Source organism: Lucilia sericata, unplaced genomic scaffold, assembly GCF_015586225.1.
Source record: "Lucilia sericata isolate MDLA Ls3-8-SP2 unplaced genomic scaffold, ASM1558622v1 Contig000531F_arrow, whole genome shotgun sequence".
Taxonomy (NCBI): Eukaryota; Metazoa; Arthropoda; class Insecta; order Diptera; family Calliphoridae; genus Lucilia; species Lucilia sericata.
This window is the reverse complement of record NW_023994543.1, coordinates 105,458-126,420: the sequence shown is the minus strand read 5'-3', so window position 1 is coordinate 126,420 and position 20,963 is coordinate 105,458. Positions and strand designations below refer to the sequence as shown.

The 20,963-nt window shown below is 31.5% G+C and overlaps 1 protein-coding gene across 1 annotated transcript in view; it reads right to left on the bottom strand.

Moving 5' to 3' along the window:
- LOC119605900 (breast cancer anti-estrogen resistance protein 1) overlaps positions 1–18,083 on the bottom strand; it is a 101,582-nt gene extending 83,499 nt beyond the window's left edge. Inside the window, exon 1 of the mRNA XM_037959243.1 lies at positions 17,162–18,083. Within this exon, the coding sequence (XP_037815171.1) occupies positions 17,162–17,668 (507 nt within the window). The 5' untranslated portion in view covers positions 17,669–18,083. The remainder of the gene's footprint in view (positions 1–17,161) is intronic.
- Positions 18,084–20,963: the final 2,880 nt, after the last annotated feature.

The window sequence follows — 20,963 nt, the reverse complement described above, 5'->3', positions numbered from 1 at the left end:
TCCAATATTACCACAAACGTACAACACAAAATGATTGTGGTTAAATTGTGTAAAAATACGTTGTTTTTAAAAATTTCACAAATGTGAACAACACCTTAGATAAGGAAAACAAAACATTATTAGGAAATTTCTTTTCAAAAATTGTACAAGTGTGTTGCAATTAACTGAAAGGGATGGGAAATGTCAAATATTAAGACTTTAATAACAAATTCTGAAATACATATTTTATATGTATTTAATTTTGAAACAACTCTGAAAATGGCGGGGTCAAGGTTAATAATTTTTTAATAAATTTGGTAGATATTAAACTTTACAGCAATGCAGTATATATAATAATAGGACCCGCAGTTTGAAATGGGGTCATTAGTATCAAGTTTCTTAAATTCATTTTCAAAAAGGAATAATTTAAGTTTTATAATTAATTTTTAACAAATAAATTGTAATCGGATACTAAACAATTATTTTTTATTGAAATTACCAAATTATATTGAAAACTTTTAAAATATTTTGTATTTTTTTCAAAATCAATTGAATAATTGTAAAAATATAAATTTCTTTAAAATAAACAATCACTTCAGCAACCCACCAACAACCACTACCTCAGCAAACAAACGAACCCGCAAACTGCAACAATCCACATAAATCTATTTATGGTTAGATGTTTGTTTGTAGTTGCTGTTGGTTGTTGTACGAATTGGAAAGATAAAATTTCAAAACCACATGGTATTTCAAAATTTAAACAACCGACGACTATGATGATGATGATGATGACAACAACCAACAGTAGTATTTTCAGCACAATTTAGACGATGTTCATATAAGACGATGAAACAGTAAAGAATACTATACTAACAACACACATTTAAAAATAGATAAATTGAAATGTTGTAGAAGTAGTAAATGTTGCATTTAAAAGTAATACAACAAAAGCAAAAATGTTTCAATTACATTTGTTGCATCATCAGTAGACATCATAAACATCAACGATAAAACATCATTACCATTTCAATAATGATCATTATATGCGGAGATTCGATTACGGAAAACATACAATTAAAACATTCTCACAACTAAATCGTGTTCAACACTTTTTTTGAGTTTTGTGTTGCTGTTCATTGAAGTAATGATAATGATAATTAGATGACTATAATGAAGATATGTTTTGATTTTTTAATTTACTCTACATTTGTAACAAGAAATTTTGTAATTCTTGCTATAATTTTGATAAAATAATTTTTTGATTGAAAAGTGAAATGAAAATTAAAATATCCTACTTTATGTTTTGTATACCCTGCACATTCGGGGGATGGTACATGCAACTTGTTATTCTGTTTATGTTCAATTTTATATTTTATAATTTTGGACCTTATAAAGTACATCTGAATTCTGAATCCGTGTGTATTTAGGCAATTCGATTTATCATTATCCATGCGTCCGCTAGTTGCAATCCCTATTTAATTTGATATTATCTATATGTCCCCTAGTATGTTGAAAATTTTCGGGAATCAAATCTTTATATTCAAAGTTTTGTATTTAAAATCAACTTAATAGGGCCAGAAATAAATGAGATACATACGAGTTCAGTTCTAATTCAGTTCTAGTTCAGTTCTAGTCAGTTCTAGTTCAGTTCTAGTTCAGTTCTAGTTTCAGTTCTAGTTCAGTTCTAGTTCAGTTTCTAGTCTCAGTTCTAGTTCAGTTCTAGTTCAGTTCTAGTTCAGTTCTAGTTCAGTTCTGTTCAGTTCTAGTTCAGTTCTAGTTCAGTTCTAGTTCAGTTCTAGTCAGTTCCTAGTTCAGTTCTAGTTTCAGTTCTAGTTCAGTTCTAGTTCAGTTCTAGTTCAGTTCTAGTTCAGTTCTAGTTCAGTTCTAGTTCAGTTCTAGTTCAGTTCTAGTTCAGTTCTAGTTCAGTTCTAGTTCAGTTATAGTTCAGTTCTAGTCAGTTCTAGTTCAGTTCTAGTTTCAGTTCTAGTTCAGTTCTAGTTCAGTTCTAGTTCAGTTCCTAGTTCAGTTCTAGTTCAGTTCTAGTTCAGTTCTAGTTCGTTCTAGTTCAGTTCTAGTTCAGTTCTAGTTCAGTTCTAGTTCAGTTCTAGTTCAGTTCTAGTTCAGTTCTAGTTCAGTTCTAGTTCATCTAGTTTCAGTTTCTAGTTCAGTTCTAGTCAGTTCTAGTTCAGTTTCTAGTTCAGTTCGAGTTCAGTTCTAGTTCAGTTCTTGTTCAGTTCTACTCAGTTCTAGTTCAGTTCTAGTTCAGTTCTAGTTGAGTTCTGGTTCTGTTCTTGTTTCAGTTATAGTTCACTTTTTAATGAAGTTGTTTACCGATCTACTAAGGCCTTTCTGAAATTTATAATGCAATTAATTCATTGTAGTTCTGGTTCTGTTCTTCTCAGTTATAGTTCACTTTTTAATGAAGTTCTTTACCGATCTACTAAGACCTTTCTGAAATATATAATGCAATTTTTTCTTTGTAGCTCAAAATATTGTTCGATATATTTTTATCTTCTGATACTTAAAATTATTGCACCAGAAATATTTCTTGTTCGTGAGGTGTGATTTTATGAACCACCTAAAAATGTTTTTAATTAAAATGTGCGTGTCTTAATATATTTGGAAAAATAAAGGTGTCAAAATAAATATTTAATTGGAAATTTGTGTGTTACAGAAATACTGTTTTTATTTTTTATATATGAAATGTTTTTATTATAATTAAGAGATCTGGAAAATAATTAAATTGTAGATATATGTATATATTAGAAGTTGTGTGTAACTGCGAAATAGGTATTAAATTTTCGAATGTTTTTCAAATAATGTGTCAACATAGTCTGCCTGTCGTAGTCGTAGTGGGAATGATCAATTGACAATATTTAAATAAATAGTTATTGATTTTAATCTATTAACAGAAATTTCCAATAGTTATTGAACACAGTTATTTTGCTAAACATAATGTATATCGAATGAAAGCTCTTTCGAATAGCTTTCTTGATAAGTTTAATATTCAAAACTATAAAGAGATTTCATTTGCATAAAAACTATTACGAAATTTTTAGTGTCCTATCCGATTTGAAATTTTTACTATTAAGTTAAGTGTTACTATGATATTGAACATTTTATTAATGTATTTTTTATATTATTAATAAATCACTTTAAATTATAGTAAAGTGGTATTTGCATGAAATCCAACTGTTTTAAAATCAATTAGTGAAATTTGATATTTATGACCCTCTATAAACGAAATCTAAAAATTTTTATGAAATACACTAATAAATTTTATGAACTAAAGAAATAAATTTATTTTACATACTTTATATACTTTCAGTGTATTATATAAAGTTTATAAGGAGGTCATACCATGATGCTATTGAATATGAATATTGACAGACGCACCTTCTCGGCTGTTTTGAAAATGTCCAAATAGACGAGACCTCACCTTTAGCTGTAATCTTCAATTATTTTCTTACTATTATGTCTGTTACTATAGGTTTTATCTATTTTTGCACTCGTTTTTAACTAAAATGTTCTGAAAGTTTTCAATATTTTTAATTGCAATCAAAATAAACTAATTTAACTCTTCAAAACTAGTCCAACTATTTCTAGTTTCAAAGACATTTAAATGTTTATTTATCAATAAATTTGTCTCTTTTTAATTAATTGGCTTTTGTCTTCAATTGATAAAAATCTTGACAATATTTCAATGACTTTCTATATTTTACTTGATAGTTTGCAGTATAAATATTTTATTGATAAACAAATGAAATAAATTAGAATCAAAGTAGGTAAATATGTTCCCTGAAATGATTTTTGAAAAATCGGTAAGAAAGGGAGCTAGACTAAAGCAAAAGTTATAACAGTTTGTACACATTTGGAATTATGCGATTTATTAGATATTAGAATCCTTACTTGACAACTAACCAAACTTTAATCTTCAATAATATTTTTCTCTATAAAACTAAAAATACTTCTTTTCACAAAATCTCTTTAACAACTTTTGCCCATTACTCTCTTTTTACCTAATCTACTTACATCCACACATAAATATTTAATTATATTGATCTAATAATAAATAATGATTTATTTCTTTATAAACAAATTCAATATTGCGTTTCATTGTCATTTTTATACATATTTTTTTTATTTTCAGAATCTCCACTCTTTCCATTTCATAACGTTCGTAAGTACTACAATCGATTTATTTACAATGTAGCGTATTTTCGCATTTTGCTCATAATATTTTTCCATCGAATTTTCGTGCATAATAATCTTATCAGTTTGTTATATGAAAAACAAACAAATAAATACGTAGTAATATCATATTTTTTACTTAATAAACTATTTTGATATAAAAAGCCTTTTTTTAAACATGTCGTCAATTATTTTCCACAGAATTTGCTGTTACTCGTATTAATGTAAATACGAGTATGTCGTAAAATGTTAGAGAAATTTCTGTTATTGTCAGTCTGCGAGAAAAGTTGATTGAAAGTTCCTAATGCGCAAATAAAAAGGTGTGCCACACACAAATTTTTCAGTTCCAGTTCTATTTCAAGTTCAGTTCTAGTTCAGTTCTAGTTCAGTTCTAGTTAAGTTTTAGTTTAGTTCTAGTTCAGTTCTAGTTCAGTTCTAGTTCAGTTCTAGTTCAGTGCTAGTTCAGTTCTAGTTCAGTTCTAGTTCAGTTCTAGTTCAGTTCTAGTTCAGTTCTAGTTCAGTTCTAGTTCAGTTCTAGTTCAGTTCCAGTTCAGTTCCAGTTCAGTTCTAGTTCAGTTCAGTTCAGTTCTAGTTCAGTTCTAGTTCAGTTCTAGTTCAGTTCTAGTTCAGTTCTAGTTCAGTTCTAGTTCAGTTCTAGTTCAGTTCTAGTTCAGTTCTAGTTCAGTTCTAGTTCAGTTCTAGTTCAGTTCTAGATCAGTTCCAGTTCAGTTCTAGTTCAGTTCTAGTTCAGTTCTAGTTCAGTTCTAGTTCAGTTCTAGTTCAGTTCTAGTTCAGTTCTAGTTCAGTTCTAGTTCAGTTCTAGTTCAGTTCTAGTTCTAGTTTAGTTCTAGTTCAGTTCTAGTTCAGTTCTGGTTCAGTTCTAGTTCAGTTCTAGTTCAGTTCCAGTTCAGTTCTAGTTCAGTTTAGTTCAGTTCTAGTTCAGTTCTAGTTCAGTTCTAGTTCAGTTCTAGTTCAGTTCTAGTTCAGTTCTAGTTCAGTTCTAGTTCAGTTCTAGTTCAGTTCTAGTTCAGTTCTAGTTCAGTTCTAGTTCAGTTCTAGTTCAGTTCTAGTTCGTTCTAGTTCAGTTCTAGTTCAGTTCTAGTTCAGTTCTAGTTCAGTTCTAGTTCAGTTCTAGTTCAGTTCTAGTTCAGTTCTAGTTCAGTTCTAGTTCAGTTCTAGTTCAGTTCTAGTTCAGTTCTAGTTCAGTTCTAGTTCAGTTCTAGTTCAGTTCTAGTTCAGTTCTAGTTCAGTTCTAGTTCAGTTCTAGTTCAGTTCTAGTTCAGTTCTAGTTCAGTTCTAGTTCAGTTCTAGTTCAGTTCTAGTTCAGTTCTAGTTCAGTTCTAGTTCAGTTCTAGTTCAGTTCTAGTTCAGTTCTAGTTCAGTTCTAGTTCAGTTCTAGTTCAGTTCTAGTTCAGTTCTAGTTCAGTTCTAGTTCAGTTCTAGTTCAGTTCTAGTTCAGTTCTAGTTCAGTTCTAGTTCAGTTCTAGTTCAGTTCTAGTTCAGTTCTAGTTCAGTTCTAGTTCAGTTCTAGTTCAGTTCTAGTTCAGTTCTAGTTCAGTTCTAGTTCAGTTCTAGTTCAGTTCTAGTTCAGTTCTAGTTCAGTTCTAGTGCAGTTCTAGTTCAGTTCTAGTTCAGTTCTAGTTCAGTTCTAGTTCAGTTCTAGTTCAGTTCTAGTGCAGTTCTAGTTCTAGTTCAGTTCTAGTTCAGTTCTAGTTCAGTTCTAGTTCAGTTCTAGTTCAGTTCTAGTTCAGTTCTAGTTCAGTTCTAGTTCAGTTCTAGTTCAGTTCTAGTTCAGTTCTAGTTCAGTTCTAGTTCAGTTCTAGTTCAGTTCTAGTTCAGTTCTAGTTCAGTTCTAGTTCAGTTCTAGTTCAGTTCTAGTTCAGTTCTAGTTCAGTTCTAGTTCAGTTCTAGTTCAGTTCTAGTTCAGTTCTAGTTCAGTTCTAGTTCAGTTCTAGTTCAGTTCTAGTTCAGTTCTAGTTCAGTTCTAGTTAAGTTCTAGTTAGTTCTAGTTCAGTTCTAGTTCAGTTCTGGTTCAGTTCTAGTTCAGTTCTAGTTCAGTTCTAGTTCAGTTCTAGTTCAGTTCTAGTTCAGTTCTAGTTCAGTTCTAGTTCAGTTCTAGTTCAGTTCTAGTTAGTTCTAGTTCAGTTCTAGTTCAGTTCTAGTTCAGTTCCAGTTCAGTTCTAGTTCAGTTCTAGTTCAATTCTAGTTTAGTTGACAACCACAGACTATTATACTCGATTTTATCTCGCGAATCGAAGACCAGAAGTTTAGTCATTTAAAAATATTGAAAGATGTATATACTACCTGCTATCGAATACAACAATTTCAATTTGTCTTCAGTCCCACTGTACAAATAACAAATGATAAAACTTAACGAGGACTATCAAAACCTTAACTTTCACGCTACTTAAGTATGAGAACAATTTAAATTCTTCTAGTAAATAAAAAAATGTGATAATTTAGTTAAAAATTTAATTTAAAACCAGCAGTTTTAAATTCACACAATCATATAGCACTTTAAGGCAGAGAGACAACTTACTTACACTCAATAAAAAGAGTATGTAGTAGAATATTTTATCTAATCTTATCGCAAAGGAACAAAAATTGTATAAACAAATAAATAAACGAACATGCGAATGTACGTCCACAAAGTGAGTGAATATTGTTTATTTTCTTTCTGTTGATAAAATAAATATTGATTTGCAAAAAAAAAGAAAAGTACAAAAACAAATCTAAATTACCTACTCTACACTCAAAAGCAAAATGTTAGTAAACTATGGCCATTTTTTTTAGTACCCAATGCCTTGCTCTACAAAAGGGAATTGATGTAGCGCTCACCTACGGGCAATTGTTAAAATAAATAACAACATCCACAAAAAAAAACTCAATAAAAACAATGAGGGTTTTGATAAGATAACAAAATTGACAAAAATACACAACATTTACGAAGACAATGGGCAAAAAATTATACATTTGGTACTAAAAAAAAAAGCCCCTAAACTAAATGTGTGTTTTTGCCAAAATAAAAAAAAACATCCGAGAAGAAATGTTTACATTAAATACGGGCATTATGAGGCGTATGAAGTTTTATTATACTATTTTTAGATATTTTTGTTGTAATTCAAAATAACAAATAGTCTGACGTATTATTATTGTCTGTTTATTTTTATGTCAACCATAATTTTTATGACGTTTTTTTTTGTTTATAGAAGACATTCCAAAAATCATGTTATTACCACGATAATGTTCATAATGTTGTTTTCGACGAGCATGATAATAATGATGATGATTGTGATGACGTTGTTGACAATAATGTTGATGTTGTTGACGATGTTTCTGCTCTTTGTTGGTAATTTTGCGTTAGCAATAATTTGAATTTATCTTGTCTCTAGGGCTGATAAATTGAATGTTCGATTTCTGAAAAACAAACAACCAACAAAAATAGACTCTAACATTTAAATGAAATATGGCTGATGAAATGTTTTAGGGCATTTTTAATAAAATAATGCCCTACACAAAGTGTCATCATGGGCAAATGTATCAAACGTAAAATTTCCCAAAATGGGCTAATGATGAAATCATAGATCACAGAGATCGATAAAAAGCTTATCTTTATAAAACTTAAATATATGATGGAACGGTCAGTCAACACTCAGTTCTAGTTCAATTTTGAAGAAATCTATTAAAATTATAAATTTATTAAAAAAAAGTCGTCATTAAATTTTAAGATTCAAAATGCATCTATTATATTAATGTTATTAGAGCATATCTATTATTATTATTATAATTTTTTAAATAAATCATTTCCACACATTACAAATAAAAACTTCAATGAATTATTTCCATAAATGTTTTTGACACTCGCGTTATTTATTCATTTGAATGTGATCAAAGAAATCTCTGCTTAGATGTTTCTAATGTGTTCTTCTTCTATTAATTTAATTTGGCTGCATATAAAATTATAAATACCCACTATTTTGTAAAGGTAAAAAAAGATTTATTTTTGTTGCTGTCTGCAGTATCTATAACAGTGTCTGTCTGCTTTTTTTTATCATTTTGTTGTTGTATTTTATTTACAAGATATATTACTTATTGTATAATTTGACAAATATTTCATGTTTATAATGGATCATTTTGGGGAAAAAATAAAACACCCACTAACTAACAATAAAACATCAACTGACATGTTTTGAATTTATGGCTTTTGACACCGAAAATATACTCCTCATTCACTGGCTGATATGTAATCATATTAAAATGTTCTTGTTGACCTTAGAAGCCCTTAAATAAAACAACAGCAACAATATCTATATGTTGACAACAACAAAAATTTGCTGAAAAATTATGAAAAACAAAATGTATGTTAAGTCATAAAGATACATACATAAATTTCAAAATCAGTTTTGTTGATGTTGACATTTAAGTTGTAAATATTAGATTTTGGAAATTTTTGGACATGCACATAATTGTAGGTGGATAAAGGTCGATCGGTCAAGTAAAGTACGTAAATGAGATATGTAATCTTTATTACGTATATGGAAATCTATACTAGAACTGAACTAGAACTGAACTAAAACTGAACTAGAACTGAACTAGAACTGAACTAGAACTGAACTAGAACTGAACTAGAACTGAACTAGAACTGAACTAGAACTGAACTAGAACTGAACTAGAAACTGAACTAGAACTGAACTAGAACTGAACTAGAACTGAACTAGAACTGAACTAGAACTGAACTAGAACTGAACTAGAACTGAACTAGAACTGAACTAGAACTGAACTAGAACTGAACTAGAACTGAACTAGAACTGAACTAGAACTGAACTAGAACTGAACTAGAACTGAACTAGAACTGAACTAGAACTGAACTAGAACTGAACTAGAACTGAACTAGAACTGAACTAGAACTGAACTAGAACTGAACTAGAACTGAACTAGAACTGAACTAGAACTGAACTAGAACTGAACTAGAACTGAACTAGAACTGAACTAGAACTAGAACTGAACTAGAACTGAACTAGAACTGAACTAGAACTGAACTAGAACTGAACTAGAACTGAACTAGAACTGAACTAGAACTGAACTAGAACTGAACTAGAACTGAACTAGAACTGAACTAGAACTGAATAGAACTGAATTAGAACTGAACTAGAACTGAACTAGAACTGAACTAGAACTGAACTAGAACTGAACTAGAACTGAACTAGAACTGAACTAGAACTGAACTAGAACTGAACTAGAACTGAACTAGAACTGAACTAGAACTGAACTGAACTAGAACTGAACTAGAACTGAACTAGAACTGAACTAGAACTGAACTAGAACTGAACTAGAACTGAACTAGAACTGAACTAGAACTGAACTAGAACTGAACTAGAACTGAACTAGAACTGAACTAGAACTGAACTAGAACTGAACTAGAACTGAACTAGAACTGAACTAGAACTAGAACTGAACTAGAACTGAACTAGAACTGAACTAGAACTGAACTAGAACTGAACTAGAACTGAACTAGAACTGAACTAGAACTGAACTAGAACTGAACTAGAACTGAATTAGAACTGAATTAGAACTGAACTAGAACTGAACTAGAACTGAACTAGAACTGAACTAGAACTGAACTAGAACTGAACTAGAACTGAACTAGAACTGAACTAGAACTGAACTAGAACTGAACTAGAACTGAACTAGAACTGAACTAGAACTGAACTAGAACTGAACTAGAAGAACTGAACTAGAACTGAACTAGAACTGAACTAGAACTGAACTAGAACTGAACTAGAACTGAACTAGAACTGAACTAGAACTGAACTAGAACTGAACTAGAACTGAACTAGAACTGAACTAGAACTGAACTAGAACTGAACTAGAACTGAACTAGAACTGAACTAGAACTGAACTAGAACTGAACTAGAACTGAACTAGAACTGAACTAGAACTGAACTAGAACTGAACTAGAACTGAACTAGAACTGAACTAGAACTGAACTAGAACTGAACTAAAACTGAACTAGAACTGAACTAGAACTGAACTAGAACTGAACTAGAACTGAACTAGAACTGAACTAGAACTGAACTAGAACTGAACTAGAACTGAACTAGAACTGAACTAGAACTGAACTAAAACTGAACTAGAACTGAACTAGAACTGAACTAGAACTGAACTAGAACTGAACTAGAACTGAACTAGAACTGAACTAGAACTGAACTAGAACTGAACTAAAACTGAACTAGAACTGAACTAGAACTGAACTAGAACTGAACTAGAACTGAACTAGAACTGAACTAGAACTGAACTAGAACTGAACTAGAACTGAACTAGAACTGAACTAGAACTGAACTAAAACTGAACTAGAACTGAACTAGAACTGAACTAGAACTGAACTAGAACTGAACTAGAACTGAACTAGAACTGAACTAGAACTGAACTAGAACTGAACTAGAACTGAACTAGAACTGAACTAGAACTGAACTAGAACTGAACTAGAACTGAACTAGAACTGAACTAGAACTGAACTAGAACTGAACTAGAACTGAACTAGAACTGAACTAGAACTGAACTAGAACTGAACTAGAACTGAACTAGAACTGAACTAGAACTGAACTAGAACTGAACTAGAACTGAACTAGAACTGAACTAGAACTGAACTAGAACTGAACTAGAACTGAACTAGAACTGAACTAGAACTGAACTAGAACTGAACTAGAACTGAACTAGAACTGAACTAGAACTGAACTAGAACTGAACTAGAACTGAACTAGAACTGAACTAGAACTGAACTAGAACTGAACTAGAACTGAACTAGAACTGAACTAGAACTACTAGAACTGAACTAGAACTGAACTAGAACTGAACTAGAACTGAACTAGAACTGAACTAGAACTGAACTAGAACTGAACTAGAACTGAACTAGAACTGAACTAGAACTGAACTAGAAACTGAACTAGAACTGAACTAGAACTGAACTAGAACTGAATTAGAACTGAACTAGAACTGAACTAGAACTGAACTAGAACTGAACTAGAACTGAACTAGAACTGAACTAGAACTGAACTAGAACTGAACTAGAACTGAACTAGAACTGAACTAGAACTGAACTAGAACTGAACTAGAACTGAACTAGAACTGAACTAGAACTGAACTAGAACTGAACTGGAACTGAACTAGAACTGAACTAGAACTGAACTAGAACTGAACTAGAACTGAACTAGAACTGAACTAGAACTGAACTAGAACTGAACTAGAACTGAACTAGAACTGAACTAGAACTGAACTAGAACTGAACTAAAACTGAACTAGAACCGAACCAGAACTGAACTAGAACTGAACTAGAACTGAACTAGAACTGAACTAGAACTGAACTAGAACTGAACTAGAACTGAACTAGAACTGAACTAGAACTGAACTAGAACTGAACTAGAACTGAACTAGAACTGAACTAGAACTGAACTAGAACTGAACTAGAACTGAACTAGAACTGAACTAGAACTGAACTAGAACTGAACTAGAACTGAACTAGAACTGAACTAGAACTGAACTAGAACTGAACTAGAACTGAACTAGAACTGAACTAGAACTGAACTAGAACTGAACTAGAACTGAACTAGAACTGAACTAGAACTGAACTAGAACTGAACTAGAACTGAACTAGAACTGAACTAGAACTGAACTAGACTGAACTAGAACTGAACTGAACTAGAACTGAACTAGAACTGAACTAGAACTGAACTAGAACTGAACTAGAACTGAACTAGAACTGAACTAGAACTGAACTAGAACTGAACTAGAACTGAACTAGAACTGAACTAGAACTGAACTAGAACTGAACTAGAACTGAACTAGAACTGAACTGGAACTGAACTAGAACTGAACTAGAACTGAACTAGAACTGAACTAGAACTGAACTAGAACTGAACTAGAACTGAACTAGAACTGAACTAGAACTGAACTAGAACTGAACTAGAACTGAACTAGAACTGAACTAGAACTGAACTAGAACTGAACTAGAACTGAACTAGAACTGAACTAGAACTGAACTAGAACTGAACTAGAACTGAACTAGAACTGAACTAGAACTGAACTAGAACTGAACTAGAACTGAACTAGAACTGAACTAGAACTGAACTAGAACTGAACTAGAACTGAACTAGAACTGAACTAGAACTGTACTAGAACTGAACTAGAACTGAACTTGAACTGAACTAGAACTGAACTAGAACTGAACTAGAACTGAACTAGAACTGAACTAGAACTGAACTAGAACTGAACTAGAACTGAACTAGAACTGAACTAGAACTGAACTAGAACTGAACTAGAACTGAACTAGAACTGAACTAGAACTGAACTAGAACTGAACTAGAACTGAACTAAAACTGAACTAGAACTGAACTAGAACTGAACTAGAACTGAACTAGAACTGAACTAGAACTGAACTAGAACTGAACTAGAACTGAATTAGAACTGAACTAGAACTGAACTAGAACTGAACTAGAACTGAACTAGAACTGAATTAGAACTGAACTAGAACTGAACTAGAACTGAACTAGAACTGAACTAGAACTGAACTAGAACTGGACTAGAACTGAACTAGAACTGAACTAGAACTGAACTAGAACTGAACTAGAACTGAACTAGAACTGAACTAGAACTGAACCAGAACTGAACAAGAACTTTACTATAACTAGAACTGAGGTAGATTTGGCCAGATTTGGAAACCATTTAATGCATTATAAACAAAATTAAATCATTTTGAAAAACGTAACAAAACATTTTTTGCAATTAAATTTTCCCCCCCTAGAATTAAAGTTTTCCTAAATGTTTTCACTTTAAATTTCTTAAATTTTCTTCAAGAATTTTATAAACTCGTACATGCATTTGGTACTTTCCTTTGCCAGCAATTTAAATTCATCCCTCTACGGCATTGTCCTCTTAACAAAAGTTCAATTGAGGACAACATTTGTATGTATGTTTGTTCCTTGTTTCCAGAGAGACTTTGGAGGCAGAAGACAAAACAATAAACACAGCAAAAAAAACAGTAAAGTGTAAATAAAGAACAATAACAAAAAACAAACACACGTAAAAGCAGTAAAAACAAAATCTTAAGTATTCAAGGATATCCGAAACAAATCAGGATACATTCAAAACACACCCTCACTTTTCTTTTTTTAACTGCTTTTTGCAATTTATTTGTTGTCGCTTAAATCTGCACCCTTTTTTTCATTGTATTTATATGGAGGATAACCAATGGTAAAGTGGAAAGGAAAACATCATGTGTCTTTTAAATCCAAATGCAAAAAATAATAACAACAAGAATTTGCCTTAAAATAAAATTAAAGTCAAACAAACATTTTAGCTGCAAATAAAACCGAAAAGGAATTTGAAAGAAAAACCCAAAAGTAAACAAAACTTAATGTAGCAAAAACAGAACAGAAGGAAAAAAAACGTTGAAAAATAAGCACCCAAAAAAGCCATAAAGACTTAAATACATTTTCATTTTACATACATTTAGATACGCATCCATTCAAACATTCAATGATTTTTGCTTAAAAAAGAATCACCATCAACATTATCATCGTCGTCGTCGTCGTCTCTGTATTGTTGGGAAAAACATCCCCCTTTCAATTATAGGACTCCTTTTTTCCTTTTTAATGATGAAAACATGCTGTTCCTCTTCATAGTCCTCGTTGTTTTGTAGTCAGTCGTTTAAATGGCGTCAACAAATCAATTCCACATCACAGCATACTGATGAATGAGCGAGTACTTTGGTTGTATATTTGCTGCAGTATATTGTCGAGGAAAGTTTGGGGAGAAGGAGGAAAATGATTTTACCACCAGCTTTATTTTCATTTTTATAGTCTAAACCTAAAGCTTGAGTAGTGTAGTTAAAATAATCTATAGAGTACTCGTGTACTAGATTATTGTTAAAAGAGTACAGAGAAGGGAAAGCGTTTTAATGTTCATTGATTTTGGCAACACAAATGGATTAAAACTTTGGTAGGAAGCAATTGGATAAGGTTTTTATTTAAAATTTACTACCCAAACTCTTTGAAACTCATTGGACAAGAAAACATCAAATTTTTAACCCAAGGACTAGATTCGGATTCATAGCAGCTTAATCCTTTAGAAAAGTATTCTTTAGACCCTGGTTTTCGACTTTTTCAAATCATGTTGGCCGTGCTTTCTATCAAGACACGAAAAAATCTTTAATATTCAGAATCTAATTTTCAATGTTCTATCTCCCATTACCCTTTGAAAAACAACAAGAAAAGTTTTGAAATATTGGACTGACTGGTTTATTCTTTATTCTTTCAATAAAAGACAAGAAATCTATATATGGAACATCATCCTAAATGTAATTCTGTTCTTATTTTGAGTTTTTAGCATCAGGTTTCTAAAACAAATCTCGGAACTTAGAAAGTTTTTAATACCTAATCCTTCTTTTGAGCAGGATCTTACTTCCATTCGTTATTTCATTGAATATTACATAAAACATGATCGGAAAATACCATGAATAATACGAATAATAAAAACTGTCACTTTATCGACATCCATCGAACTCGATTTCCTGATCTGATCAGCTATTAGGATTTCATTTAAATTCGTTTACACAAATGTTACACAAATAACTTAGGGATATTATATTCCTTACCGGATACCGGTTTTATGTTCAGCAGTTATCGTACTTCTATTAGTTTTCTGTATAAAACTTGGAACTAGTTAGTTGGTATGGGTTTCTTTTAGTCACTTGACTCACTTTACAATTTTCTAGATCTAATAGTTTTCTAGATTTACAAATTTTTGTATTTAATTCAAATGGGAGGTGCCACGCCCTTTATTGCTAGTACGTCAATCTATTACCCAAATGTTCACATGGATGTCAGAGTTGTTCGACGATTTTAGTTCTAATAGTTTCTCAGATGCAGGAACTTTTGTATTTAATTCATATGAGAGGTTGAACGTCCTCCCAGTACCACGCCGCTATTGTTAGTCCGCCAATTTATTTCCCAAATGTTCACTTCGATGTGTAAAATTTGAAGATTCTAGCTCTAATAGTTTCCCAGATAAACGATTTTTGGTATTTAACTCGTATGGGAGATGCCACGCCTCCTGTTGCTAGCCCGCCCATTTTGTGTCCGAATATTTATGTTGATATTAAAGTGGCTCCGAAAACATTGAAGGACTCTAGTTGTTATATCTGTTTTCTCACATATACTAATTTATTATTTTCTTAATATTCTCACTATATCAGGCCCACTATAGATCTATGAAAAAAGTCAAAAAGTCGACTTTGTAAACAAAAGTCGGAAAGTCAAAAAGTCGAAAAAAGTCGAAAAAAGTCGAAAAGTTGTAAAAAGTCGAAAAGTCGAATAAGTCGGAAAAAGTCGAAAAAAATTGAAAAAAGTCGGAATAAGTCAAAATTCGAAAATAGTAGAAAAAAGTAAAAAATAGTCGAAAATTTTAAAAAAGTGAAAAAAGTCAAAACTCTAAAATATTCGGAAAAACTCGAAAAAAGTAAAAAAATAGTCGAAAGAAGTCAAAAATAGTCAAAAAGTCGACTTTATAAATAAAAGTCAAAAAAAGTCGAAAAATCGAATAAGTCGGAAAAACTTGAAACAAGTCGGAAAAAGTCGAAAACTCGAAAATAGTAGAAAAAAGTCAAAAATAGTCGAAAATATTCGGAAAAACTCGAAAAAAGTCAAAAAAATAGTCGAAAAGGTCGAAAGAAGTCAAAAAGTCGGAAAAAAATCAAAAAGTCGGAAAAAGTCGAAAAGTCTAAAAAAGTTGAAAAGTCGACTATTTATAAAATACTTAAAATCTAAAAGTCGACTTTTAATTAAATGAAATAGTCGAAAAATCGACTTTTCATAAAATGCAAAAAGTCGAAAAGTCGACTTTTAACTAAATGCAAATAGTCGAAAAGTCGACTTTTCGTTTCAACTATAGAACCCTACTATCTATTGCTGTTTCCGAAATATGCGACTTTGTATGTGGGCGTGTCACGTCGCCTACTTGAATTTTTTTAAATAAAAAGTAGCCTATAGCTCCAGAAGACCCTGTGAAAATTTCAGGAAAATGTCGTTAGACCTAAACGGGAAGTGCTAGAACATATTTCCACAAATATTGATGTATTTTGCTTGGTATTAAAAATGGGCAAAATCGGTCCTGTTCCCCATATACATAAGGACCTCTTCAGAATAGGACCTTAAAGTTCATAAATGGTTTTAAAATACAAGAAGAATGATGACATTTGATACAATTTTAACCGATCTACCAATCGGTCTATCGGATCGGTTCATTAATGACCCTACACCCACATGAAAACATTTTCAATACTTTGATAAAAAAAATCAAAATATGAAGAGAAATTTGATAAAAATTATTAGAAATTAATAACACTCAAATTCTAAATAGTACGGTACCTAATTGATCCAAGTCCCCATAAAAGACCTACTTCAACATAATTTGTGATTCATAAGGGTATTATATCGTACATGTTTTTACTAAAAAAATTTTCTTAAATTCCAATAATTAACTCATATTCACTCAGTTCATAAAATTATAGTCACGTACAAAAGTTTGCCCTTGTCTGGGGTAGGTTTTTTATAGTAAACTTAACATTGATGTTTGATCTCAAAAGAAACAAAAGTTTTACATAACAATTGTTTTTGTAAAAGAAAAAACTCTACATGATTTCTGTTTATGTATTGGTGGGTGTTCATGTGCAGAATTGCAGACATTACAGAGCCATTTAAAGCCGGCCGGTATGTATTTTGCAGATTAAATACATTTTTTTGGTTTTTACTGTAAAAAAAAACTAAAGTTTTTTTCTTATGGTTACAGCCCCATGGCTGAAAAGTTAGTAAATATTTTTAAATGGGAAAATAAAACAACAACAACAATAATACTATATTTTATATGTTTTTATTGTTGTTGTTTGAAATTTTGCTTGTTTTAGCCGGATTTCCCTTGTAATTTGTGAAAATTTACGTACCTGCGCATTTGTTACTCCTCGGCAAGAAGACAACGTCGACGATAATGATGAACTGGCATTTATTATATTGTTGTTGTGGTTGCTATTGCTGTTGGAGTTTCTGCTATTGTTGCAACTGATGTTGGCCGCATGTTGTACATGCATGGTTTTTGTTGTAGTTGCTGTTATTTTAGTGTTTATTGGCATCGTATGCAAAAATTGATGTTGTTTTGATGGTTTTTGTTGGTTAAGTGGCTGCTGCAATTGTTGGTTTTGTTGTTGTTGCTGTAATTGAGTAGTATATTGCTGTTGTTCAGTTTCAACTGTTTGAGTTGTTAAAGTGGATGAACCTTCATCCTCCAGTGCTGTTGATTTTGATGTTTCTTTTTCTGTTGTTGTTGTTGCTGGTTGACCAGCAACCATAATTGCATTTTCTTGCTGCGGCATTTGCTGCTGCTCTTGAGGTGTTTGTAATTCCTCTTGTTGTTGTTGTTGTTGTTGTGATATATTTGTTACTAAACTAGACATTGAATTGATTTTAATTCAAGACAAACAAAAAACTATGTTAATTTTACAAATACAAAACTTTTGTTAGTATCAACAATAAATTGATTGGAACTTCACTTATTTTTTTGTAATAATTTGTAAATATTTTTCATTATTTAATTCTTTTTTAATATTTTTTCAAAAATTATAATTTTACTTAAATTTAAATAAATATTTCTTCTTATAAAAACATATCCTTCATTCACTTCCGTTACATTAAAACGCCTAAAAACACGTTGTAATCTCTACCGTACCGGATTTCTTACTAACTCTTAAACTCAAAGGTAAATTTTTTTATTAATGGCATGTTTTACGCTAACACGGCAAAATTGAAAACGAATTCCAAAAGCGTTTTCCTTTTTTTAACATTTTGCGCTTTTCTATAACATGGTGGTTCTAAAGTGTCAAAAGAAGTCAGACGACTAGAAGAGATTCTCATTCACTTACAGTTTGCTACTGATAGAAATAAATATATATATATCTAACTGTAACTGCGCACTATGATTTCTCACTGCTCCCCCTGATTTTGCTATGTCTTCCCTGCTTTGATTTTTATTTTTTTATCTTGTAACTGTTTATTTCTCATTGCAGTTTATCAAAATTGAATTTGGAAAAAAAATAAAATAAATAAATAGTTAGAAACTAAAATTGTATGTTAAATAAAATATTAGCAATTTGCTAAAGAGTGTGAAGACCACTTTTTGAGGGTTGAGATAACGTAAAACGTCCCTCAACCTCAGCAATGTCAGTTCAACTTCAAGGGCTGTTTACTGTGATTTCTGGTGGCAAACGTTCGAGTACACACTCACTCACACACACACACACATATGATTATTTATTGGCTTTTAGTGTTCCCGCGTATTTTATCATAGAAAAATCATTTCACTTTATTTATTAGTTAGAAATTTATTTTGGATTATTTGTTTTTAACCAGAAGTGACAATAAATTGTTATATGTTTTGCATATGTTCGAATGACGGGAGTCCAACAAGTATATATTACGAATTAGGAATTTCCGCTGTGTCTGACAGGAATACAAGTTATTAACAAATTATCTTATTTGGAGTTACATATTTCTAGGGGAAGTTTAGACTTTGGCTTATTCATCGCATATTTCGCCGACTATTGGACCTTCCGTTCTTTTATAGCTCATTGTTTAATCGAAATCAATTTTATTACAATTAAAATTTGTTCGATTAAAATAATATGAACCCACAAATGTTAGCCTCAAGCTTTGGTTTAAGATATCTCGATTTTCTTTCCAGTTTATTGTGAAACGCCCTTATTGACCGCTAAATTTTTACAAATAACAACAACAATCTTTAAACTAGCAAAGTCAAAACACTCTTATATGGTCCTTCAACACCCACTTAATGATACATAATTCTTAAGTTTCTTCTTTAGTGAACATAATGACTTAAATTACATAATAACATCACACCTACCTGTTTAATTTCCTTGAGCCTTTAAACAAAGTAGTATTTCCCCTTCCTTTTCCGAGTACCCTTAACCATCATAATATTTCAATGTTGCATATTTGTCTACTCACATTTAAATTGTATCTTTTGGCTGCCATTTATATAAAAAATGTCTTTGTATTAATTTTTTTATTTGTTTACTAAATGTTATGTCCCTTCTAAATGTCTGTCTGTTCGTTTCTCTATGTGTTCCATGCCTCTCTGTGTGTCTTTTGGTCTGCCACATTTTTCTGCTCTATTTGTTTTAATTCTCACCTACGCTTTTAGGTTGCACATACATTCATCAGACATAAACGATGATTAGAAGAAACCTCGAGTACCTCTTTATGCGGTTTGTTTATGTCGGTCGGTTTTATTCTTTCTATTTCTTTACTATTGAGAACTTTTTTGTTTGAATTAGTATTTGTGTACATTGATGTTTGAATACACTTTGTGTGTGAATGTGTTGAACTCTCATACTATTATGCTAATGTGTTTACGACAAGAAGAAACTTAAACATTTGTTTTATTATGGTTGATATTCAACACCGACAATAAATAAATATAACAACGACTAACAAAATATCATTCCATCATTAAAATTAAGAGGTCAGTACGAAAAGTCATTTAAAAATTAAAAACGATAAAAAGAAATCCTGCAATGTTTTGTCGTTTTTGAGCTCTACTTTCATATCAATGTTGTTTGTGTTACATATAGTAACTATGTACTAACTACTAACTAACTAACTAACTAACTAACTAACTAACTAACTAACTAACTAACTAACTAACTAACTAACTAACAACTAACTAACTAACTAACTAACTAACAATAACTAACTAACTAACTAACTAACTAACTAACTAACTAACTACTAACTAACTAACTAACTAACTAACTAACGAACTAACTAACTAACAACTAACTAACTAACTAACTAACTAACTAACTAACTAACTAACTAACTAACTAACTACTAACTAACTAACTAAACTAACTACTACTAATAACTAACTAACTAACTAACTAACAACTAACTAACTAACTAACTAACTAACTAACTAACTAACTAACTAACGAAAACTAACTAACGAACGAACGAACGAACGAACTAACGAACGAAACGAACGAACGAACGAACGAACGAACGAACGAACGAACGAAAGAACGAACGAACGAACGAACTAACGAAACGAACGAACGAACGAACGAACGAACGAACGAACGAACAAGAACGAACGAACGAACGAACGAACAACTAACGAACGAACGAACGAACGAACGAACGAACGAACGAACGAACGAACGAACGAACGAACGAACGAACGAACGAACGAACGAACGAACGAAAAGAACAAACGAACGAACGAACGAACGAACGAACGAACGAACGAACGAACGAACGAAAAAACGAACGAACGAAACGAACGAAAACGAACGAACGAACGAACGAACGAACGAAACGAACGAACTGAACGAACGAACAACGAACAACGAACGAACGAACGAACGAACGAACGAACGAAACGAAACGAACGAACGAACGAACGAACGAACGAACGAACGAACGCAACGAACGAAGAACGAACGAACAACGAACGAACGAAGAACGAAACGAACGAAAACGAACGAACGAACGAAGAACGAACGAACGAACGAAACAACGAAGAACGAACGAACGAAACGAACTAAAAACTAACTAACTAACTAACTAACTAACTAACTAACTAACTAACTAACTAACTAACTAACTAACTAACTAACTAACTAACGAACTAACTACTAACTAACTAACTAACTAACTAACTACTAACTAACT